The sequence below is a fragment of the Oryctolagus cuniculus genome, chromosome 2 (genome assembly GCF_964237555.1).
Source record: "Oryctolagus cuniculus chromosome 2, mOryCun1.1, whole genome shotgun sequence".
NCBI classification, from domain to species: domain Eukaryota; kingdom Metazoa; phylum Chordata; class Mammalia; order Lagomorpha; family Leporidae; genus Oryctolagus; species Oryctolagus cuniculus.
In genome coordinates, this window is record NC_091433.1 from 3,261,104 (window position 1) to 3,286,848 (window position 25,745).

Here is a 25,745-nt window from a genome sequence, read left to right on the forward strand (position 1 = left end):
TCTGAGTCACAGAAAGGAAAGAAAGGTCACAGGCTTTTTTCTCGGGAAAAGAAGAGGGATGAGACGTCGATGGAGACAGAGCACCAGTGGGAAAGCTCACCCGTGCCACAGGAATGCAGTGGGGAGGGCAGCTTGGGCTCTGCCCCTCCCTGCAACTCGGGGCAGGTGGGCCACCCCTAAACAGAAGTAGGGAAAAGCAATCTGCGCAAGGTCCACGTCCTCTCTGGACAGGGAGAGCCGTCCGCACCTTCTGTGCTGCGGAGTGCCGGGCACTGCGCTGACAACCACATAAGAACGCTGTGGCCACAGACCTGCACCTGCGCAGGCAGGCTCTGAGTCACCTGACTGCTCCCCGCCTTCCGCACTGCGCACGCAGCCTCGTACCCTGCTCACGCGCTCCTGCTGCCCAGACCGCCTCTCCCCACCAGCCCGGACGCTCAGGCATGCACAGAACGTCTTCCTCAGCTCACGGCTGGTGCTGTCTGCCGGAGGGCTCCGCAGGCACCCAGTGCGCACTCCACCACTCCCCCTACCATGTGACTCAAACTACGCTGGCCCAAAGGCCCTGACAGATAAGAACTGTCTGGATAAATGACAGTACATCCATATGATGAACAGTACACAGAAAATTTAAAAGGCGGGGTGATTACCAGAAAGTGCCATTTCAATGGGAAGCCCTCTATGCACACACGTTTTCTGCTTATATACACCGCAATGTCACGACATCCTTGGAGGAGACCCAGGTGCTGCTGGGAAGGGGACTGCTCACTATGAATACACCCTCTTGTCCCCTGAGTGGGAGCCGGATGAATCCGTCACCTGCTCCATGAGAGTCGGTGATCTCTTTACAAACTGCAAACTGGCCCTCCTCACCAGCCGCAGTCTTCAGGGCAAGGACAAAGTCTTACTTGTCCAGGGCATCGACCTTGGCAGCAGGCACGTGGCCGGCATTCAAGAACGTCTGAGCTGAACCGCACTTCTGACACGAGCGCATCCCGCCCACGCCCCTGGACACCACGCCCCGGGCCGTCCTAGCTGACTTCCTGCTGGGAACCCCGGGCTACTGCGGCCTCTACGTGGGGCTCCCAGATCCCCTTGCACAGTCTGACTTCACCTGGGGGTAAGGGAGAACATCCCGTCAGGAGTTCCCCAGACTTGCCGGCTGACATCACAGACAGGACAGAGACACCAGTTCTCCCCCCAGGCCTGCCACTCTCAGGCTCTGTACCCGACGACATCTATGATGTGAGCGCCAACCTGGCTCTAACCGGAGAGGTCAAGGCCAACAGAACCAGCAGCGCCTCGACTCCCAGACAAACCCACAGCGTCCTCTTTTAAGTTCTGGGCAGTGAAGACCTTTCGAGAAAACCCAGAGTTCGGTTCACACACGACCCATCACACGCTAGCACGCGAAGGAACACGGCAGCGGCATGACGCAGCATCCTGCTTCTTTCTAATCCAGAGCCAGCGCGTCCTGACGCCCTCACGTCCTGCACACCAAGTACGTACGGTGTAAGGGGGGAAGACGGGCAGGCGACAGGCAGAGTGAAGGCCGACACCAGCACCGTTTCTGCTCCCCCCCATGTCAGCACTCCGGGGGATGAACGGCCTCCTCCATGGAATCCTAAGCCAGCCAGCAAGGGCAGCGGTTCTCCAGTGACACGGGGGGCTTCCTACGAGGTCCTCGGACTAACAAACGAGCAAGGCAGGGCCCCCCGCGTTAGGAGCTCACGTCACCTAGTGTGAGGCAGAGAGCACGCACACAGGCAACTCACGAGACATGGAAACTGCAGCCCGAGAGGCATAAAGCACAGAGGACTAAGGAGGGGAAGGGGCTGTGACACAGGCTGGGGCGGGCCAGAGGAGCCAGAGAAGGCATGGTGGCAGGGGTGGGGTTCAGGCGTGCGGGACAGACGGAGGAAGCGCGCCACTCCGGCTTCGCCACAGGTGGCCTGCCTTCTACCTGCCACCAATCCGCTGGTGAACCAGGCACTGCTACCGTCATTAGCAGTGAGCACTGGGTAGACCAGTAAGCTTTCTATGTTAAACAGACTGTGGCCACGTTATTTCTCGTACAACCAATCTAACCTCAAACCACTTCTTTAGAAAGGTCAAGGAGCACAATGATTCCACTAACAAAATTATGAATACCCATCTCCTCCCCCGACCTAACACACGATTGCAACGTGTCCTTTGTATGAGCGTGTGTATCAGCACAGATTTTGTAGAAGCTGTTTCCTTGTATCTGGGGGTCGACTTACACGTGTCATTATGTACTGAGAATCTCTAGGTAAAACACACTTTCTCGTGAAGCGACCAGTGTCTGGGAGGCAGTGAGACAGGCTCTGCGCTGGCAGCCACTCCCTGACCTGTCACTGTGAAAGTCAGGATGCTTATACGTAACGTCAGGCTTTTTACTTTAAGCACAGACCGTGCACGTTAAGACAACATGTAAGAACTTCAGTCCTGTGATTTCAAAATGCCTTTCTCTACAGAAAGTCTCCTGCAGGCTCAATTCATACAACATGAACTGAGTCCTGGAACTGCGAGTCTGAGCTCCAGACACCCGCCTGCGCACAGCCTCGCCCCAGGCACGGACGCAGCAGCACACGTACCTCCTCCGGCCGCGCTGAAGGGGCTGCGTTCTCTCCGTACGCAGGGAACTGACAGCCCGCGCTGCAGCCGCAGAAGTCGCTAACTTCTTCCGCGCACTGTGCCATGATCTTACAATTTGCTTCCGAGCTCCCCAAATCTGCTTCCAGAGACTCGCTCATGCTGCACTCCAAACACGGACTCCGCTTCCCCGCAGGCAGAGCGCCAGCCGGCTCCTCCTGGGAATCCAGCGACGTCTGAGCGCTCTTCTCCATCCCCGACTTCTTCAACCTGGGCAGGAACCTTCCAGACTCAAGCTCCGACTTGCCGTAGTAGTGGCCTTCTTTCTCCGCGTCTTCCTCCAGAGGCTTGAGGTCTGCCTGCGGGTCTTCAAACACATCGGCCTGAGAAGGAACGGGCGCACTGGCTTCCTCTCTCTCAGATTCCAGCTCTGACTCGCTTCCCCCTGCGGGGGACAGCTCGGACGCAGAGATGGGGCGGAAGTGAGTCCTAGGGGAGATGCGGACGGCCCGGTACTGCGTTCTGTCCACACCACAGATCCGGGGGTGAAAGACTTCGCTGTCTGAATCGGAGCAGAGAATCGATTTCGGTTTAAAACTGGGACTGAAAGATGCAATCCCTTCAGGTTCCAATGAACATTCTACGTGAAGAACTTGTGAAAATGGATTGCTTAAGTCGAAGGAAGAAAACGAGTACTCGAGTCCGGGGTCCTCACCTTGAAAGTCACTGCAGGCTCCCAGGAGGTCTTCCCGGAAGATGAGAGAAAACCCCTTGTGCAGCCCACCTTCTCCACTCTCGGGCGGCTCGCTCTGCTCAAACGACACCGCGGGTTTCCACAGCTGCCTGTGGCCAGGAGCAAAGCTGCTTCCGGGGGTCATAAAGACATCCGTGCCAGCGATCGTCACGACATCAGAAGCCGCACACTGTAACAGGCTTCCCTTGGTGTGACTGGGCGGGACCACGGCCCACTCCCCATCGCTGCTGAAGGTTTTGAGCTCTCCGTAAACTCCTCCTAGAATGAACGCACTCTCTTTGTCGTGAGCAACGCCCCAGGGTTTGGAGGGCGTTGTGTAGTCCCCCCCGCCCACCTTGGACAGCTCCCTGGGAACGAACGCTCTCTTCTCGGGGCTCCCTTTCTGCCCCTCCCACAGGTGGTACTCCGACCTCTGCACAGCCCTGTGGGGCCCCTCCAGCGTCTCCAGCTCGGCTTCAGCGCCCAGACAGCAGCAGTAGTCACTGACATCGGTTGCAAACAGCTCCTCGTCAACTCTTTCTGCTTCCACTGCAGCCACAGAGTTTCTATCTGCCATCTTTGTCCAAATGTCTTTAATAACCCCTGAGCTGTAGCCATCTCCGTGTGGGCTGCTTTCACCACACACGTGCGTGGTTTCAAAGTTTTTGTTTTCTGTTTTTTGTTCTAGCTGAATACCACAGACAGATTCTAGTTTAGATTTTGTTTTGAAAACTAATGTAGGAATTTCTCCTAAAGTTCTGTTTTGCTGGCAAGTGTCATCTTGCAAAAAATCTAGAAGCTCTTCATCTACATAATTTGCTGAGACTCTAGGAACTACATAATTAATATCTTCTGCATTAAACTGTGTAGATTCTTCAAACTGAATGTTTAACGTCTCATTGTCTGAACGTGTTTCTTCCGAATGGGACCATGGACTACAAGTTCTTGTTGAGAGATTAGAACAGTGTTCGTTTTCTTCAAAGGCACTATTTTTGGTCCATATTAGCAGTCTAGACTGCGTCTTTCCAAGCATATTAGCACTAGAATCTGTATTTTCATTTCCCAAGTTGAGTGTTTCAAAAGAAAATGGTAAAACAGAATTACTGCATTGCACTTCAAACACTGAAAAACAAGAGTTTATGCCACCAGATCCTTCATTAATATCTGAAAAGAGCTCTTGATTGCCGGCAAGCAAGTGTGAATTGAGCATTGTGCCGTCTAAGAGCGGAGAGAGTCGAATTGGAGAATCTCCCCCAAAACTCTCTCCGTCGGCATCGCCAGAGCTGGATGAGCAGCACTCCCAAAACTGAGCCAGATTGCCGAGGTCTTGCAGGAATAGGCCCTCGGCGCCCACGGAGCTGGTCGAGTCTGTCCATATTGCACGTTCCCCTTGCAACTCCATACCATCTAACACTATGCAACATTCTGCCTCAAAATCTGCATTCTCTTTGCTTTTCTGTCGAATCATATTCAAAATCCGACTTTCTCCTTGCATTGTTTCTGAGGCACCAGGATCCAACATGGATTGATCAATATCCACTTCATAGAAGTGCGTTAATTCTGACAGATGAATATCACCCAGGTACTGGTTGTCCTCTGGCAGAGAACATAATGAGGTCCCAGCGAGGTCAATGTCCTCATTTATAACCGCAGGCATTTCTACAAAATGACCATCAATGAAAGTACCTGCTGCGAGGTATGTTTTATGAATATTATTGTTGCTGATACAGAGACCGTGCACGGACTCAGACAGCTCTTCCACCGCCTCCGCCGTCAGCTCGCTCACCTCCTGCCTGGCTCGGTACGTGGTCTCCAGTTTACTCTTCCTGCTCAGAGGAACGAAATACTCGGCGATGGGCTCGGTGTACCACAGCGGCTCCTCCTTGTACTCCCGGTCGCTCCTGCTCTCCGTGTGCAGGTCCCGGCCTTCAGTGCCCGCAGCCTCTCTCCTCCCCACCTCCTTCAGGGGCCTCCTGCCGCGCTTGCAGAGCTGTCGGAGGGACCCGCTGCTGCTGCTGCCGCTGCTCCCGGCATGCACGCTCCTGCCGGCCTTCTCGCCGTGCTTCAGCGACAGCCTGCTGTGCGCGTCCCGACCTTTTCTGCTCCGAGCGTCTCGGGCCTTGTGTCTTACTTTAACAAACTTCATGGGTGCCCTCAGCTCCCCCTGGTTGCCGCTTGAACTCGAGCCTGCCTCACTGGAGCCGGAAGACCAGGAGCGAGGTCGAGGCCTCCCTTCGGGTCTGTGCCGGCCCTGCTTCCTGTACACGGCGGGCTTCTCCTCGGCGGCGCCGTGACCGAGTCTGCTCCCCTTCTCCGGGTGGCTCCGGCTCTGCGCTGGCTCGTGCACGGCGGGGGGCGCTGCCCCGCTTCTTTCCTTGATGGCTTCGCTTTCACTGTTGCAGTCCTTGGGGGAGGATGGACCTGTGCTGGCTGGTGGGGCTGTGGACGACGACGAGGAGCTGGAGTAAGGACAGACCTTGGCCTTGTTCCACACAGTCATGATTTCCTGCAGGCACACTGGTTTCTCCGAAAGCGGCGGGAAGGCTTCGTAGTACCTAAGAAACAAGACAGAATCCAGACACCGTCACTCAGCGTCCTGCACGGGGCAGACAGACACCGTCACTCAGCGTCCTGCACGGGGCAGACACACACCGTCACTCAGCGTCCTGCACGGAGCAGACAGACACCGTCACTCAGCGTCCTGCACGGGGCAGACAGACACCGTCACTCAGCGTCCTGCATGCGGCAGACACACACCGTCACTCAGCATCCTGCACGGGGCAGACACACACCGTCACTCAGCGTCCTGCACGGGACAGACAGACACCGTCACTCAGCGTCCTACATGGGGCAGACAGACACCGTCACCCAGCGTCCTGCACGGAGCAGACAGACACCGTCACTCAGCGTCCTGCACGGAGCAGACAGACACCGTCACCCAGCGTCCTGCACGGGGCAGACAGACACCGTCACTCAGCGTCCTGCATGGGGCAGACAGACACCATCACTCAGCGTCCTGCATGGGGCAGACAGACACCGTCACTCAGCGTCCTGCACGGAGCAGACAGACCCCGTCACCCAGCGTCCTGCACGGAGCAGACAGCATCGTCACTCAGCGTCCTGCATGCGGCAGACAGACACCATCACTCAGCGTCCTGCACGGAGCAGACAGACACCGTCACTCAGCGTCCTGCACGGGGCAGACACACACCGTCACTCAGCGTCCTGCACGGGGCAGACAGACACTGTCACTCAGCGTCCTGCACGGGGCAGACAGCATCGTCAACCGGAGTGGAGTGCTCATCCTAACGGGATCAGCATTCACATCACCCACAAATCCTCATCCTCAACGCGGTTTACAACCAATGAGTCAAGTCCTAGGCACCAAGCACCTTTCTGCTCAACACTACGACAAGCACAATGATACGTTAAACAAATACGCAAGATGGAAATTTTATCTTCAAAGTTTGAACTTTAATCAAGAAACTGGAAGTGGCAGAGATGGGGCCAGTGCCGTGGTATAGCAGGTAAAGCGCTGCCTGTGGTGCCAGCATCCCACATGGGCGCGGGTTCGAGTCTCAGCTGCTCCACTTCTGATCCAGCTCTCCGTTATGGTTTGGGAAAGCAGTGGAAGATGGCCCAACCCCCTGGGTCCCTGCACCCACATGGGACATCTGGAAGAAGCTCCAGGCACCTGGCTTCGGATCAGTGCATCTCTGGCCATTGCGGCCATTTGGGGAGTGAACCAGCAGATGGAAGACCTCTCTCTCACTCTGCGCCTGACTCTCTGTAACTCTCCCTTTCAAATAAATCAATCAATGTTTAAAAAAGAAAAGAAAGGCTGGCACCACGGCTCACTAGGCTAATGCTCCGCCTGCAGTGCCGGCACCCCGGGTTCTAGTCCCGGTCGCCCCTCTTCCAGGCCAGCTCTCTGCTGTGGCCCGGGAGTGCAGCGGAGGATGGCCCAAGTCCTTGGGCCCTGCACCCCATGGGAGACCAGGAGGAAGCACCTGGCTCCTGGCTTCCGATTGGCATGCTGCACCGGCCGTAGCGGCCATTTGGGGGTGAACCAACGGAAACGAAGACCTTTCTCTCTGTCTCTAACTCTGCCTGCAAAAAAAAAAAAAAAAAAGAAAGACAAGACAAGACAGTGACACAGATGATGCAGTACAAATAATGTCGTCTTTTCAGTAAGAAATGCCTGAACTGGAGTCTCAGCTTGGCCCCTTTCTGTGCTGACGACTTGAAGCCCGTCGCTGAACGCTCTGGTCTACTTCGACTCTGAAGTCAGGACCCTGGGACTGACCCCACAAGGCTGCCGGAGCACTGCAAACACACGCAGCCAAAAGCCGGACCGCACTCAGCCGCAGCTGAACTCTGAAGCCACCTCCCTGAGGCTGGGCCCTGGCTCCCCACTGACCACCTGTGTGACCTTAGGCCTGGTACTTAACCTCTGTGTGGCTCCGTTTCCTCATCCACAAACTAGGGGCAACAATTACACCTACTTCCGGGCTGAGAGGCGTACAGAAACAGACAGTGGCTGTCATCACCGAGACAGACCCTCAGAGGGCACACGGATGGTCACAGTCAAGCGGTCAGCAGAGAGGACGGAACGTGGGCCACAGCTGGTTCTCACGGAGCCAGACAGACAGCATGGGAACCCAGCGCGTCGTGAGGCCACACGCGCGACATCCTTGCGGGACCAGTAACTGACGGAAACAAGAACAGGAGAGAGAAGCCAGGCAGGCTGCTCTGGGCGGGCCTGAGAACAAGGAGCTGTTTTTATGTGCTAGGAAAATGTCTAAGCAGAGTCTGGGGCCAGGAGCCACGTGGGCAACTCAGGGGCCGGTTCTCTGGGGGCAGCAGTCGAGGTCCTGTGGGAAGTGGTACAGGCCAGGTCTACAAGGACCGGGCATCACCCTCCTCGCCCATCTGTGGCAGTGGTGTCCCGTACGAGCGTGCTGTGAGGTGCACATGAAGTTTAAACGTTCCAGCAGCCACGTTAAAAGCTTAAGAAGAAACAGGTGCAATTAATTCCAATACATACACAACATATTATCCAATACGTTAACCAATACTTTCACAAGTGGTAATACTTTAACACGGAATCAAGCGGAGAAACTCACTACTGCAGTATCGTGCACTTCTGCATAACCAAGTCTCCGAGGTCCAGGCAGCAAGCTGCACTCTCAGCACAGCTGTTTCGGCCAGCCCCATCGCAAGTGCTCACCAGTCACACGCAGCTCGCAGTTACTGCGGGATGCACAGGGCCCGTCTACACAAACCACTTAAAGGTCATTTTTTCCTTAGGTTTTAGAGGTTCAGGAAAGTTTTCAAAATGTCTAATAAGGCAGCTTATTTAATACTAATTGTTTACTGTGAGAGAACTGAAAGCATTTTCGGGAACAGGCTTGGTGCGGTGGAGGCCTGCCCACTGTGCCCTCGCAGCCGGCCGCGGCAGCGCCCTGCCCTCGGGGTGGACAAGCGGCGTCAGCTCCCGAGGCGGCGGCTGCGCTGCGTGATCGACCCCCATCCTCATTCCATCCACTCTACAAGCACCCACTGCACACCACAGACACCATCGCATTCACGTCTGCACCGTGTCCAGCACACAGTGCGCGAGGCTGCCTCGATTACGGCATTTGAAGCTAAATCGACGGCAGGAAAACAAGGACCGCGTGGCGGTTACTGGCTGGCGTGGACGCACACTTCAGGACGGAACGCCGTCGTACGTACATTTCCAGTTGATCCTTGGCTGTGGGGGACAACTCTGCCTCTGGAGAGGGAGACTCCTCGAACTTCTTGTGGATCTTCTCTTCTGTTACGAAACAAAAATGGAGAGAATCTGTCCTGAACCTAGTTAACAGATGCCCGTGCTTTGCAACAGTAACTTTAACCAGGAATGACAGAGATTTTCCTGGCCTTTAAAAAGAGAACTCTACAGCAGTTTGCCTGTTTAATGAAAACCTGCCTCCATGAATTCCAGAGGGAATTCTCTGGCTAAAGCACGGAGCACTAGGCCACGCAGTGAGAGTCACCCATCCCACCTCCAATACATTTAATTAAGAGACTTAAGTCTCCTGCGCACTTGTTAATTAGACCAGAAGGAGAGAACATCTGTCTAGACTCCAAAAATACTTTCTTAAAAATTCTCCACTCAGACTTTATGATGACTCATTCTGACTAATGCTAATCTAGAAAGGAAAGTCTTCATTACCATTAGCTGTTACTTAACATGTATGTGAACAAGAGCTAAGGGCTGTACACTCCTGGCTTAGCCCCGGGCACTGTCTTACATTAAAAATAAGCAAACAGCCCATGCCCTTCACAGGTCTCAAGGCGTGGTGGGCAGCAAGACGACGGAGGAGGGAGCAGAGAGGAGGCCCTCTCTCAGGGCTTGCGAGGGGCAGGGGACAGCAGCTGTTGGGCTCCCGTGTCAGAGAGGACTTAACGAGCTTGTCAGGCCTGCCTTTTAGAAACTTCCAACCAAGACAAAAGCTTCTTCCAAATCTGAAACATTTCAGCGTCAACACTGGCGGAGGCCTTAATTCTGACAGGCAGGCATTACAGCGGGCAAGGACAGGGAGAGGAAACACTGCTCCCGATCTCTGAGCTTCACCCGCGGCAGGAGCGGGCGGGCAGAAGACGCCCTGCCCGGGAGGGCGCCCTGGATGGGGCTGCCCCTTCAGGAGCAGGGATGCCAGGAGCGACGCGAAGGGCTGGCAGAGAAGTCACCCGCGGGGCCGCAGACGGCACAGTCTCCAAGACCTCCCCTGGGGAGGGCACCTCCGTGTCCTGGCGTGCCGCTCGCCTCTGCGGCAGCATGCTCACCTTGCTTGCTCTGAAGGTCCTTCAGCCTGGAGCACAGCTCCTCCACTAAAGTCTCGATGCCGGAGCTCTGCGTGACAAGACACACACGGGAGGTTACTGGCAGGTACGCAGGCAGGCTTTCACGACGTCCGCTCTAATGCAGACACCCCTGCAGGTATCCCCTGTCCCCCACGAAACGCAACGTCAACCCCTAAATGACGCCAGAGTTGACAAAATCACAGGCTTGTAGGTCCACATCGGTGCCATTTTACAATGAAGGACGTTACATGGGATGTACTGGTAAAGGTGGAAACACTAGCGTACCTCCCAGGATGGCTTTTGTCTTCCCAGAGGTATACCACCCTGCTCAGGGACAGACTAACAGCCCAAAAGCCCACGGGACGGCCAAAAGTCAGCACCACCAAGTACCCCTGTGAACAAGGTCTTATACCAGACCCAATACAAGCCACCAAAACCTCATGGGTGGGGACAGTGCTGTGGCGGAGCAGATAAAGCTGCCGCCTGCAGAGCCGGCATCCCACATGGGCACCGGTTCAAGTCCCGGCTGCTCCACTTCCGATCCAGCTCCCTGCTAGTGCTCCTGGGAGAGCGGCAGAGGATGGCTCAAGTCTTTGGGCCCCTGCAGCCACACGGGAGATCTGGGAGAGGCTCCAGGCTCCTGGCTTTGGATCAGCCCAGCTCTGGCTGCTTTGGCCATTTGGGGAGTGAGCCAGAGGATGGAAAATATGTCTGTCCCCTCTCTCTCTCTCTCTCTCTCTCTCTCTGCCTCTCTGTAACTTTGCCTTTCAAATAAACAAATAAATCTTTAAAAATAAAAAACAAAACCTCACAGGCACTCTAGGAGCTCTCAATCTAAAGAAAACAGGGTGACCTCCTTCTTCTTTGAAGTTCTGAACGCTCGTGATGGCCAGAGAAGGCAGAACAGAACCCCACCCCCACGGGCAGTGAGTGCGAGAGCTCGCTCGGTGCTGGCGTGAGCCCGTGCACACGGGCAGGGAGGCCTCAGGAGAGCCCCCTTCGGAGGGGCAGGAATGCTGGCAACCGGCTCATGTGAATAAGCTCTCACGACACTGCTTCTCATGTGAGGGAAGGAAAATCTCTTATGTGGACAAAAAGGCTGAACACATTTCTTAGAAACTTCAGGTTTATTCCGTGGCTAAAGTCCTATTTAAACTGGCATCAAGTCTCTTCTGGTGGCACCGCTCAGACAGATGCACGGAACCGGCTGTCTCTCAGCTAACCCGGTGTCCTCATGGGCCTTCAGGGCTAAAAATAGAACTTCATCCCATTCACTTAACTCAGAATGACTCAGCACAGTCCTACAGAGATCCTAGACAAGAAACCCCACAGTTACACAGTTTGACAGCAAGAAACAGATGAGAATGCGATCAGCAAATCGTAAACAACTCAGTCAACACGCCGTCCACCTCACGCCGCCACCGTTCAGAGGGGCCCAGCAGATGGTCAGGGGGCAGCTGCTCACGCCTCTGCACACTCTTAAAAGCTGCGGCAGACATTAGCCAGAACACTTCTCTACTCACAGTTCCACCGGAGAGAGGGCTTACCATAGCGTTCAAGGTGTGCCGAGCAGACCATCACCGCGCGTTTCCTGCAGATCACGAAACTAACACCGGTGTCAGCTGACTCGCTGCATACTGTCTGTACAGCAAGCCTATGTCACTGCGTTTTTCAGCCCAGGTCAGTCTCCAGGGATCGCTGATTAAACTTCCTTAAATACTCTGGAAATGGGCTCCATTGAGCACGCTCCCACAGAACCAGCACTGCACTAGCAACGAGGCAGTTCCACTCTGGAAATTAACCCTATACAACACACGCACACTAATTCACACCGGAGAACATGCCTGAGAATCTGCTTCCCACACGAATGTGCTCACTTCTCACCCTGTGCAAGCAGGCCTCCCTCCCGGATCCTGCAGTCTACACATATATATTCATTAAATCATTAAGCACTGGGTGACCAACTGAGGAGCACAGAGGGACATCACAAAGTGTCATCACATCCTGATGTGTCCCGGCAGGTGCTCTGAAGTGTTAACTTAGAGCTGCCAATGAGAACTTTCAAGATTCGCTTTTTATTTATTTGAGAGTGATATAAAGAGGAAGAGAGAGGGAGGGGGGGTATCATCCATATTCTGCTTCACTCCCCCAGTGGCTGTAATGGCTAGGGCTGGGCCAAGCAGAAGCCAGGAACCTGGAACTCAGTCCAGCTCTCCCACGTGGGTGCCGGGGCCCAAGCACTTGGACCGTCCTCTGCTGCTTTCCCAGGCGCATTAGTGAAGAGCCAGATCAGAAGTGGAGCAGCGGTCTCGACTGGTGCCTATATGGGATGCCGCCATTCCAGGCAGAGGCTTACCTTGCTACGCCACAGTGCCGGCCCCAGGTGAAAACAACACTAACGGGGCCGGCACTGTGGCACAGTGGGTAAAGCTGCCGCTGCGACACCCGCATTCCCTATGGGCACAGGTTCATGTCCCAGCTGCTCCAAGTCCCTGGGCCCCTGCCAGCCACGTGGGAGACCTGGATGAAGCTCCTGGCTTCAGCCTGGCCCAGCCCTGGCCATTATGGCTACCCAGGGAGTGAGCCAGAGGATGGCAGAGCTCTCTCTGTCTCTCCCCCTCTCTCTGCAACTCTTTCAAAATAAATAAATAAGCTTTTTAAAAAATGCTAACATTCTTTCTTTGAACTCACAAACTGCTTTCCTAAGTGATCCCACCCAGCCAACCTACCAGCCTCCATCAGGTGCGTGTAGCAAGGTTCCACCAACCCTAAGAGCACTTGACAACTCAAGGTACAGTGATCTGCACCCACAGAGTGGAAAGCCTCGCCCAGGGCAGGCGAGTTCCGGGAGTCACGGCCCGTCTTCAGAACGCAGAGCCAGCCAGCCCCTGGTTTATCACGCACACACTCAGTACCCAGTGAACAGAGTCCTAGCACCCACGTGCCAGGCAGGAACGAGAGCCAGGGCCTGCCCTCTGGAGCTTACGTAACCACTTCTGGCTCCCTGACAACAGGGACAAGTGGAACAGATCTGGACTGGGGGTTGGTGGGCCAGGTTCTCAACTCCTGTCCTGCCACATTCACCAGACAGCACGGGGGGGGTGTGCCACCACTTCCCCCTTAAGAACTAAGGGTGAACTAAGATGACACAGAGCAAGGCACCCATCATAGCCCCTGACATCTGACTTAAAAGGTGCCATTTCCAAACTTGGCACATGTTGTTGATTTTCCAGAATCTCATTTTTCCATTCATTTCTTTGAAAAGTCTTTAATTTTTATTTGGAAGACAGACAGACGGGATCATCTATCTGCTGGCTCACTCCCCAAATGCCCCCCAACAGCTGGGCCTGTGCCAGGAGCCTGGAACTCAATCCTGATCTCCCATGTGAGTGGCATACGTGAGCCGTCACTGCTGCCCCGCAGCGTGCGCTAGTGGGAACTTGGGAATCTCATTCATTCCCTGGAAAACTCCTGTCACTTCCCATCCCGCAACACCCTGGTTCTTCTCTTCACTCCTCACATTTCCCATCCTTCTCAGCTCAGACCCGGAACCACTAAAGCAAGCAAAGACAAATGGATCGACTCTGCTCCATTCTCTCTCCTCTCTGTACGCTGTTAATCATCTTCGATAGAGAACGCACCTGGACTGGGTACTCCCAAATGCTGGAAAGGTGCCCCCAGCCCTGTGACCACTGACCACTGTGACATGCGGTGGCACCCAGCTGTCGCCCACCGTGTGACCCTTCCTGAATCATTTCCCTATCAGAACCGGAAAACGGCGCGAGCCCCACAGACACGTTTTCTGACACTGTCACCGGTCTTCCGGGACCGCTCCCCCATTCCTTCTCTGCTACTTCCCATTTCTGTTTGCTCTACTTCTTGGGGGACTTTTCAAGTACACCTTCCGTACCTCTGCTGCATTCTTCATGTCTGTTATTTTGTTTGTCCTTGAAGATATATTTTAACAGCACCCTCTTTCAGAGAGAAATCATACACTCTCTGTCTCTGGAATACAACCTGCCACCTGCCTGCTTCGTGGTTGTGCCTCACGCTTCCCCTTGGGGAGCCCAGTGCCTCAGGGTGCAGAACCTCTCTGCCCAGCCCCTCCTGGACGTAACTGACAGGCGCACCCCGAGCCGGGCTCCCAGCGCTCACTCCCAGGGTGGGCCCTCTCAGCAACGGGGCTTCACAGCGAGAGCAACTCAGGGGCCACGTGGCCTCCTGCAAAGCAAACGCCTGGGCTCCATGTGCCACGGGGAGGTCACAGCTCCCAGTCACGCCCAGGAGAGCAGCAGTCCCGTGAGGAGAGCACGCCCGGGTGTTCCTGCCCCAGCTGCTGAGGCCAGGCCAGGCCAGCACAGAGCCTCCCACAGAGAAGGAAGCAGACAAAATGGCTCTGGACCCACCAAGCTGCCGGGTGCTGTCGGGAAGTGCCAACGAGGCACCTGCCTTCTGCTCTCGCTGCCCGCACAGTCAGTCGCTCACTCTCAGAGCTTGGACTTTGATTCCTAGAACAGAACTCGAAGGTCAGCAGGAGGAAACCCAGCTTCAGTGCAGAATGACTTCTGGGGACGACACACTACAGTAAGGGATCGATGTCATACTTTAATGAACACAAGCTTTAAAACCTTTTAAAAAGTCACGGTGAACAGGAGTTTAGTGCAATGGTTAAGACTGCGCGTGGACACACAGCCCATACTGGGAATCTGTGTTTGAGGCCTGAGACCTGATACTCCCCAGTTCCAGCTTCCTGTTAACGCAACGCTGGGAGACAGCAGGTGATGGCTCCTGCCCCTCACGAGACCTGAACTGAGTTCTGGGTTCCTGGCTTTGCGCCGGCCCAGTCCTATTCTTGTGGGCATCTGGGGAGTGACCAGTGGATAGGAGATACCAAATTTTAAAAAGAAATTTAATTTGCAGGTTAATAACAAAAGAACACCAAGTGAGAGGACTCAGAATATATTCTAGGATTCACAAATTCATACCCTCAGTGCCCAGGAAGTACCTAAACTTTAAAAACTCCAAAAACAAACATCTACTTCCGCCAAGGCACCTGCGTGAAGGTTGTGGTTCCAGCCTTGAACACAGAAGCAGCTACAAAAACCAGCCTGGGGCGGGCGCTGGGACTCAGGCTGACTGCCACTCGGAGTGCCCACCTCCGTCCTGAGTCCCGCTGCACGCCCTTCTGACTCACGGTCCTGATGATGTGCCCGGGAGGGAGGAGACAGCCCAAGCATCGGGATTCCTGCCACACTCGTGGGGAAGCGGGATGGAATTCCTGGCTCGTGGCTGCAGCCTGGCCCCGTCCTAAGCTGTTGTATCTGGGAGTGAACCAACAGACGGCAGATTTCTGCCTCCCCCTTCCCTGCTCCAATTTTTCCTACATTTGCTCTCCGTAACATTAGAGAGGAACGCAGCATCCCCTGGATAAACCATCAGTGCTGTAGGGCGGAAGAGCTCCAAGGCCCACGATGCTGGAGGAAAGTCAGCCAGAATCTGTGGCAACAGGGCCCGTGCTGAGGTGCAGACGAACCTGCCACCAGCAGCCCTTACCAGAGTGCACGCCAGTTCAAGTCCCAGCTGCTCCACTTCCAATCTACCTCCCTGCTGATGTGCCAGGAAATCAGCATGCCTGGGTCCGTGCCGCCCCGGTGGGAGACCAGGATAGAGCCCCCGGCTCCCGGCTGCAGCCTGGCCCAGCCTCAGCCACTGTGGCCATTTGGATAGAAGGTAGCACCCCTCCACCCCACTCTGTCACTCTACCTTTTTAAACAAAGAGGAGGAGCTGGCTCCAGGTATAGCAGGTAAAGCTGTCGCCTGCAGCCCCACATCCCAGCTGCTCCCCTTCCCATCCAGCGCCCTGCTGTGGCCTGGGAAAGCAGTGCAAGATGGCCCGCGTGCTTGGGCCCCTGCACCCGCATGGGAGACTGAGCAGAAGCTCCTGGCTTCAGATCGACGCAGTTCTAGCCATTGTGGCCTTTTGGGGAGTGAACCAGCAGATGGAAGATCTCTGTGTCTCCACCCCTCTCCTCTGTAATGCTGCTTCTCAAATAAATACATAAATAATAAAAAAAGAGTAGAGGACGTCAGCCTGTTGTGCACAGTGATCCATGCCACCGCCAAGGCTTGGAGCAGGCAGCTCAGCTCTGCGTCACTCGTGAGCAGTGACAGCACGCACAAGCACGCGGCTGGCGCTCCGGAGCAGGCTGACGTGTGGGAGGCTGGACGGGCTGGACGGGCAGCACGCCTCAGCCTCCGCGTCGTCATCCCCTAGGACAGGGAAGGACTTCCACACCAACGGGGTCCTTGACAAGCCCAGCTCCCACAGCACCTTGCTGATTCCGGCGAGCCCTAGTTTTCACAGGCAGGAAAATGTTCTGTTTCCTGTGTCCACTGGGAGACGGCAACTTCTCTTCCTTTCCGATCCCCAGTCCTGTAACAACTCCAATGTCTAAGGGAGATTCAGGCACAGAAGCTCAGAGGGCCCAGGGCTGAATGGTCAGACACAGTTTACCCCTCATTGTTCAATTAACAAGAACTTCAAAGCAGAACTTGGAACAACTGTTTTTAATCCAGGAAACATGATCCGAGGAGGCCACTAACGGGCAGGGGGACAACGATGCACAGGAGGACAGGCGGCTAGGCCCACAGCTTGCACCAAATACCCACTTTTAGGCTAAAAGAGTTAAAAAAAAAAAAAAAAAAAAAAAACAGAAAACAAACTTCAATCCAGTTATCTGATGCACACATATATATACTAGAAAAAGAACCACGTGTGCGTACAAGGGTAAGCGTGCAATAGCGTCCCTCCACAGCTGGAATGACTGGAAGGGCCATTAGTAGGGTCCACGCAGATGGCTTTATGGTCTCACAATTGACAAATATTTCAGAATGAAAAAATTGTAAGAATGTGATCACTGGGGCCAGCACTGTGCTACAGGTTAAGCCTCCACTTGCAGCGCTGGCATCCCACATGGGTGCCAGCTCAAGTGCTGGCTGCTCCACTCCCTAGCCAGCTCCCCACCATGGCTGGGGAAAGCAGCAGAAGTTGGCCCCAAGTCCCTGGGTTCCTGCACGCACATGGGGGACCTGAAAGAAGCTCCTGGCTTCAGATGAGCACAGCTCTGGCCATTGCAGCCATCTGGGGACTGAAGCAGTGGATGGAAGACCCCTCCTGTCTCTCCTTCTTTCTGTCTGTAACTCTATCTCTCAAATAAAGAAGTAAATCTTTTAAAAAAATGTGATTAACCCAAAATTTTTTTTAAGATTTGTTTACTTATTTGAAAGTCATAGAGGAAGAGAGACCTCCCGTCAGCTGGGTCACTCCCCAGATGGCCACAGTGGCCGGAGCTGGGCCAGGCCGGAGCCAGGAGTTTTATCAGGGTCTCTCATACGGGTGCAGGAGCCCAAGCACTTAGGCCATCTTCCACTGTCTTCCCAGGCCGTTAACAGGAACTGGAGTGCAGTGGAGCAGCTGGGATGTGAACTGGCATCCATATGGGATGCCAGTAGTGTACGTGGTAGCTTTACCAGCGAAGGCACAACACTAGCCCCAACACAAATTTTTGAAAGAATGAAGTTTCAAAAGATATATAGTATGGGGGCCAGCACCACAGCTCACTAGGTTAATCCTCCGCCTGCGGCACCGGCATCCTACATGGGCACCGGGTTCTAGTCCCGGCTGCTCCTCTTCCAGTCCAGCTCTCTGCTGTGGCCCAGGAAGGCAGTGGAGGATGGCCCAAGTGCTTGGGCCCCTTCACCCGCATGGGAGACCAGGAGGAAGCACCTGGCTCCTGGCTTCGGTTCCAGCCGTGGCGGCTATTTGGGAGGTGAACCAACGGCAAAGGAAGACCTTTCTCTCTGTCTCACTTTTTTTTTTTTTTTTTTTTTGACAGGCAGAGTGGACAGTGAGAGAGAGAGAGAGAGAGAGAAAGGTCTTCCTTTGCCATTGGTTCACCCTCCAATGGCCGCCACGGCCGGCGTGCTGCGGCCAGCGCACCACGCTGATCCAAAGGCAGGAGCCAGGTGCTTCTCCTGGTCTCCCATGGGGTGCAGGGTCCAAGCACCTGGGCCATCCTCCACTGCACTCCCTGGCCACAGCAGAGGGCTGGCCTGGAAGAGGGGCAACCAGGACAGAATCCGGCGCCCCAACCGGGACTAGAACCCGGTGTGCTGGCGCCACAAGGCGGAGGATTAGCCTAGTGAGCCGCGGCGCCAGCCTCTCTCTCACTCTTTCTAACTATACCTGTCAAAAAAAAAAAAAAGATATATAGTGTGGTCCCATTTATAAGAAGTTTAAGAACATGCAAAATAATGCTACATACTTGTGTATACCTTCAAACAATATTTAATAAAATACAAAAAGAAAGATAAAGATAAAAATACAAATAGGAACCATAAATACCAAATAAGGGCCCCTGGGGAGGAATGGAGAGGCAGGTCACCAGGAAAGGACCCACATGTCCTCCACCTGGGACAGAAACGCGTGCACACGCCTGGAGGAGGGACCTGGGACGGAGGGCTTTCTCTTCATTACTCCGTAAGTCATCACTGACTGCCTACCTCAATTGATTTTAAGTGGACAGCACTGAAAACAAAACCATTAAGAAAATACAATGCAACAATTTTTCATAAAACAAAGAAGAAAGAGCAAACTAGAATAAACACACTTTATTGGGGCTGGAATTTAAAATCCCAGGGCTGGCACCGTGGCACAGTGGGTGAACTTGCCACCTACAACACTGGCACCAGTCTGAGTCCCACCACTTCCGATCCAGCTCCCTGCTAATGCGCCTGGGAGAGCAGTGGAAGATGGCCCAGGTGCTGTGCCCCCACCACCCATGTGGGAGGCCTGGATGGAGCTCCTGGCTTCAGCCTGGCCCAGCCCTGGCTGTTGCGGCTATCTGGGTAGTGAACCAGCAGATGGAAGATCAGTGTCTCTCTCTGCGTCTCAACTTTTCTGTTAACTCTGCCATCCATATGAATAAATACTTAAAAAACAAAACAAAATAAACAACACCTGCCTATGGAATACAGCCAGGCAAAGGAAAGTCTTTTTTGCCAAAGCAACAACCCAAGGAGACCCCTGCAAGCCACTGCCCTCACACACACACGTGCGTGCATGTGTGCGCGGGACGGCTGTGCAGCCCCACGTTCCTGCTGCACGGCCCCTGTCGCCCTCGTCCTCTCACAGCCGATTTCAGCCGGGGCGGCTGCTCGCACGGCCCAACTGGGGGTGGGAGGCGCGAGTCGCTTCTCGGGAACCGGCCGTGGGAGAAGTGAGGCCCTCCCCGACCGGAGCCGCAGCACCCACTCCAAGGCGCCTCCAACCACGGCCAGGCAGCTTCTTTGCATTCTGCTCCAAGAATGCAGCTGACCTGCTCGTGTGCAGCACCCTGCGCTCCTTCAGAGCTCCACAGGGCCCCCCTCGGCCTCCGGTGCCCTGAGCCCTGAGGGCAGCCCTTCTGGGTAACTAGCTGGCCTCACCCTTCCCTCCGACAACTGCTGCAGACTGACCTCCCGGCACCCCGGCCCCACCCAGCCAGCCAGACTCTCTGCAGCTCAGTAGCGCTAGATACCAGGCTGCAGCCACGGCGGGGTGGGGATGAACAGCCATTCTTCACTCTGCAGGTGCGACAGCAGAGAAAGCCAGAATCAGAGACGGGGAAGACGCCAGTGAAACTGTGGGTCTGTCTGCCGACCACAGTAGTTCCAGTTCAGATCCTTCCTGGGGCTGGAGCACGTCCAGCACTGTAAACTGTGCGTGTGTGTGTGTGTGTGTGTGTATGTGTGTTAAAGGTTTATTTGAAAGGCAGAGTGAGGGAGAGGGGGAGAGAGACAGACAGACTCTTCCATCTGCTGGTTCACTCCCCAAATGGCTGCAACAGCTGTGGCCGGGCCAGGCCAGAGCCAGGAGCCTGGAACTCCATCTGGGTCTCCCAGGTGGGTGGCAGCAGCCCAAGCACTTGGGCCATCTTCTGCTGCTTTCCCAGGCGTGTTAGCAGGGATCCGGATGGGAAGTGGGGCAGCCGGGACTTTAACTGGCACTCACATGGGGGCCGAACCAGCTGCACTATAACACCAGCCCCCTTTATGTGTATATAGATATTTTTTTGACAGGCAGAGTGGACAGTGAGAGAGAGAGAGACAGAGAGAGAGAGAGAGAGAAAGGTCTTCCTTTTACGTTGGTTCACCCTCCAATGGCCGCTGCAGACGGCGCACCGCGCTGATCCGAAGCCAGGAGCCAGGTGCTTCTCCTGGTCTCCCATGGGGTGCAGGGCCCAAGCACTTGGGCCATCCTCCACTGCACTCCCGGGCCACAGCAGAGAGCTGGCCTGGAAGAGGGGCAACCGGGACAGGACCAGCGCCCTGACTGGGACTAGAACCTGGTGTGCCGGCGCCGCAAGGTGGAGGATTAGCCTAGTGAGCCGCGGCGCCGGCCTGCATTTGTGTGTATTTTACTATTCCTTACACTAGGTGAATTATGTTATTTGTTGTAATCCAATGGTCCCCAAAAGACACGTGTGGTAGCTTTCAAATTTCTATCCCAGAGAGTATGAAGCAGTAGCTTCATGAAATTCAGAAGTTAAAAAAAAAAACCAAGAGAGTAGAGGAGAAGGACACGACTGGGAAGAGGAGGATGGGGAGAGCAGGGTGCGCTCGAGGAAGGGACATCCGGTTCCGGAAAACTCAGCACTTCCACGCGCTGGGCGCCCAGGGACCAGGAGAAAGACCGGTCACTCAGGCCTTGCTCACGGTAAGACAGCCCGATGCACAACGACAGCTCGGGACGGGAGGCCGCACCACCCCAGTACACACACAGGACCGCGAGGACGCAGGCCAGCACCCTGACTCCCACAGAGAATGCGGAGCTGGGTGAGAACACCAAAGTGGGAAACACCCACCAGGTGTTAAGAAGCATACACAGCGGCCGGCGCCGCGGCTCACTCGGCTAATCCTCCACCTTGCAGCGCCGGCACACCGGGTTCTAGTCCCGGTCAGGGCACTGGATTCTGTCCCAGTTGCCCCTCTTGCAGGCCAGCCCTCTGCTGTGGCCCGGGAGTGCAGTGGAGGATGGCCCAGGTGCTTGGGCCCTGCACCCCATGGGAGACCAGAAGCACCTGGCTCCAGGATTCGGATCACCGTGGTGCACCGGCCACAGCGCGCTGGCCACAGCGGCCATTGAGGGGTGAACCAACGGAGGGAAGACCTCTCTCTCTCTCTCTCTCTCACTGTCCACTCTGCCTGTCGAAGAAAAAAAAAAAAAAAAGCATACATGGCAGGCAGTAGCCAGACAGAAACTCCTGCTGATTACCCAACGGAGCCAGGCTGGTTAGCCCAGCGTCAGACATTCGGTTCCAGCGGAGCAAGGAGCAGTTTCTGGAGGCTGGACCACACTGCCCCCAACAGCGTGGCCAAAGCAAGTAAGAATTTATAGTATTAATTTAAACAGATTATCCTATTCTACAATTATTCCGTAATTTCAGGAGCTCAAATGTCGCTCCCCCTCTTCGTGGAGGAACGACACTAAACCCTGCCTAGGCTTCATATCCGAGTCACGGCACCATTATGTCGCTCCCCCTCTTCGTGGAGGAACGACACAGGACCCTGCGCTGTTCTTTGGTCTGCTCGGCCCTTCCCGGGTTTGCTGCTGGTTCTTCCCAGGTTGGCTACTGTCCCTTCCACCTCCGTGGAAGGGCAGTTCCCCCTGGCCACATTCCCCACTTCCGCAGGGGAGCGGCACACCGCCGGCCGGCTCTCTCGGGGGCTGCACAGGTGTTCCCCTTAGATGTTCCTCTTAGATGTTCCTGGTGCATGCCGTCTCTCTCCTCCTTTATAGTCCTCCTCCGCCAATCCTAACTCGGCTGCCCACACGCCGAGTACGCTGCTCTCCTCCAATCAGGAGCAAGTCCTACAGTTTATTGGCTGAACTGGAGGCAGCTGCGTAGAAGCTGTTTTCTCCTCTCCCAGCGCCATATTGTGGGAGAGCAGATGCACAGAATAAGTCCTAATTCCAGTAACTTAGTCTAGTCCGAGCTGCTCCCCACACTCAAAGACATCAGAAATATTTTACATGAAGTGTTGAAAAACAAGAAACCGGGGCCAGCACTGTGTGTAGTAGGGGAAACCGCCACCGGCGACGCCGGCATCCAACACGGGTACTGCTCCTCTTCTGGTCCAGCTCCCTGCTAACGGTCTGGGAAAGCAGCAAAATACAGTCCAAGAGCTCGGGCCCCTGCACCCACACAGGAGATCCGGAAGAAGCTCCTGCTCCTGGCTTCTGTCTGGCCCAGCCCTGGCCATTGCAGCCACGTGGGGAGTGAGCCAGGAGATGGAAGATCTGCGTGTGTGTGTGTGTGTGTGTGTGCGTGTGTGTGCCCCTCTCTGTAACTCTGACTATCAAACAAATAAATTTTAGAAATCTTAGAAGACAAATAATCTTGTAGTAGTTTCTAAAAAAACCCCAAGCAAACAAAAAATCCTGAGATATGAACACAGATAGTGCTCTTGAAGGGTTAGAACTGCTGTCTACCCCAGGACTAAATCCAGAAGAAATAACACTGACCATGGCGGGGAGAAAACACACACATAAAATATCCTCAACAGTGTGACAAAAGCAAACCAAATAACCAGTAATAACAAAAGTATTCTACTACTGTTAAAAAGTACTTGATAAAATGTAACAATTTAGCCACTGAAAAGAATAGACAATAATAATAGCAGGAATAAATATCTAAGTTAAACTGAAAAAAGGCTATAAAATTCTGTATATATTCTAATTAGAGTAGCACACGCAAAGGCGCATTTCATAAAACTTAAGATATATGGAAAATGCCAAAAGGGGAAAATAATACCAGTCACGTGATGCTGGTAAGATAACGACCTTTTTTGGCCTTTTTCCTCTTAAGTGTAAGAAATAAAACCAGAACTTACTTCGTCAGAAGCAGACCGAAGACACTGGACAGCCGCCTGCTTCTTCATCTCCTCCAGAGTCAGATCGGGACACTTTCTCTTGCTCTTTCCCCACTTCCTGTAGGCTCCTTTCTCCCAGCCCAGGAAGGTGTCACTCTCCTACAACAAGATCGCACAGGCCGGACGCTCAGCACCAAGTCCCGGGCAGAACCCTGCCGCTCTCCTCACACACGCACACCGAGCACAGCATGGCGCACCCCGCCAAGAGACCACAGCACACTGCCCACCCACACTTGAGAAGAACTCATCTGGCTGCTGCCCGTTACCCAAAGTGCTAGCCAGCGACCTGCTCAGACATTTGTACGTGCATAAAAACTGAATTTCAGCATAAATGCTAAGTTATGCCCATGTTATTACCAGACTTTAACATTCTTATAGTTAAATGGTTCAAGCCCTACTTTTTTGGAGGGAAACATAAAATATTTTGAAAGGACATTATTTTTCCCCAATTATATATGTCCATAGTAAAAATCTGAAGGAAATTCAAAATAGAAGGGAAAACACTCACCCATGATCCTACTGCTCAGTGAAAATAGCAATTTAATGTGCTTTACTCAGTTTTTTCTCTACACTTTTTAAAAACATATGTGAGTGACCAGCGCTGTGGTGTAGTGGGTAAAGCCACAGCCTGCAGTGCCAGCATCCCATGTGGGTGCTGGTTCTAGTCCCAGCTGCTCCACTTCCGATCCAGCTCTCTGCTATGGCCTGGGAAAGCAGTGGAAGATGGCCCAGCCCAGCTCCGGCCATTGTGGCCATTTGGGGAGTGAACAGCAGATGAAAGACCTCCCTCTCTCTCTGCCTCTCAAATAAATAAATAAATCTTAAGAAAAAAAAAAGTGAATTCACACTATTCAATTTTGTATCTGACCTCACTGTTATATTGTAAACATTACCAACATTACTACAAATTCTTTGGCTCTATGATATTATTTGAAAAAGTTGCAGAGAAAGGGAGAGACAGACTTCTGTTTGCTGGTCCACTTTCCAGATGGCCACAGTGGCCAGAGCTGCTGAGCTGCATCTGGGTCTCTTGGGCCATCTCCCACTGCGTTTCCCAGGCCACTGGCAGGCAGCAGAGACTGACCCCGGCCCTGGGATTTTTTTTTTTTTTTATTTTTTTGACAGGCAGAGTGGACAGTGAGAGAGAGAGAGACAGAGAGAAAGGTCTTCCTTTGCCGTTGGTTCACCCTCCGTGGCCAGCGCACCGCTCTGATCCGAAGGCAGCAGCCAGGTGCTTCTCCTGGTCTTCCATGGGGTGCAGGGCCCAAAGACCTGGGCCATCCTCCACTGCACTCCCTGGCCACAGCAGAGAGCTGGCCTGGAAGAGGGGCAACCGGGACAGAATCCGGAGCCCCGACCAGGACTAGAACCTGGTGTGCCGGCGCTGCAGGCGGAGGATTAGCCTAGTGAGCCGCGGCGCAGGCCCGGCCCTGTGATGTTCTAAGTGCAGATTTACTTGGCTGTTTCTCAAGCCTGCTACTTTCTAGTTGCTTTGCTACTTTGTTTGGCCTCCTAAGCCTTTCATTTGATAAATGATTAAAACCAGTGGCAATAAGGGGGGAAAAGATTAGAAAGGGCAGAAAGAACAAAATTAAAAAGCCACTTAGAACATCTGGCCAACAGTAGGCCCTCAGGAAAGATATAAATGAGTGATGGACTGAATAAAGGAGAACAAGTAAAACAGTAGCTTCCAAAAATCTAGTATGATCAAATATGATACAATTTTTACTTTGATCCAATACATAAAAATTACTTCATCAAAATGAAAGATCCCTCCCTCGTGAGCGTACATTTTACTTAATTACTTGAGCATGGGGCCAGCATTGTGGTCTACAGGGTTAAGCTGCTGCCTCTGAGGCCAGCATCCAATCTGGGCACCAGTTCTAGTCCCGGCTACGCCTCTTCCAATCTAGCTCCCTGTTAACGCACCTGGAAAAGCAGTGGAAGATGGCCCACGTGCTTGGGCCCCTGCACCCACATGGGAGGCCTGGAAGAAGCTCCTGAATCCTGGCTTCAGCCTGGCCCAGCCTCGGCTGGTGCGGCCATTAGGGGAGGGAACCAGCAGATGGAAGATCTATCTCTGTGTGTCTCGCTCTGTAACTCTTTCAAATAAATAACTCATCACTTGGGCACGTTTCCAGAGCTCATGAGCCCGAGCGGAATCACTTTCCCCTTCGGAGGAACGTGCTCTTTCCGAATGAGAGCTACTGACACGCGCCATTCACTGAGCACGCTTCCTGGACGACATTCTTATCACGCCCCCTCCGGAGATGGAGCAGGCTTCTCCTGTAACGGAGCCACAACCCTAACAATGCAGACTCAAAGCTTCTTGAAGGCAAAGAAACACGTCAGTTTCCCACTGTTCAGACTGCAGAGAATCTACTTGCAGGTTACTGAACGCAGGGCTGCTGGGCCTGACTGCGCGCTGACCTGTGCAAGCGGCTCCCAGGAAGCTGCCCCACAGCTCAGCCCACAACACACCCCACATCCCAATAAACACGTGTCACACACACAGACACACGGGCCACACAGCTTCAACACGCACACAGCCATGACCCCGTAATTCTACTTCCGTGAG

General features: G+C 54.1%; 1 protein-coding gene across 1 annotated transcript in view; it reads right to left on the minus strand.

Annotated features, from left to right (window-relative positions):
* KIAA0232 (KIAA0232 ortholog) overlaps positions 1–25,745 on the minus strand; it is an 85,524-nt gene that overhangs the window by 12,575 nt on the left and 47,204 nt on the right. The window contains 4 exon segments of the mRNA XM_070068018.1: positions 2,616–5,901; positions 9,083–9,164; positions 10,178–10,244; positions 23,129–23,266. Coding sequence (XP_069924119.1) covers positions 2,616–5,901; positions 9,083–9,164; positions 10,178–10,244; positions 23,129–23,266 — 3,573 coding nt within the window.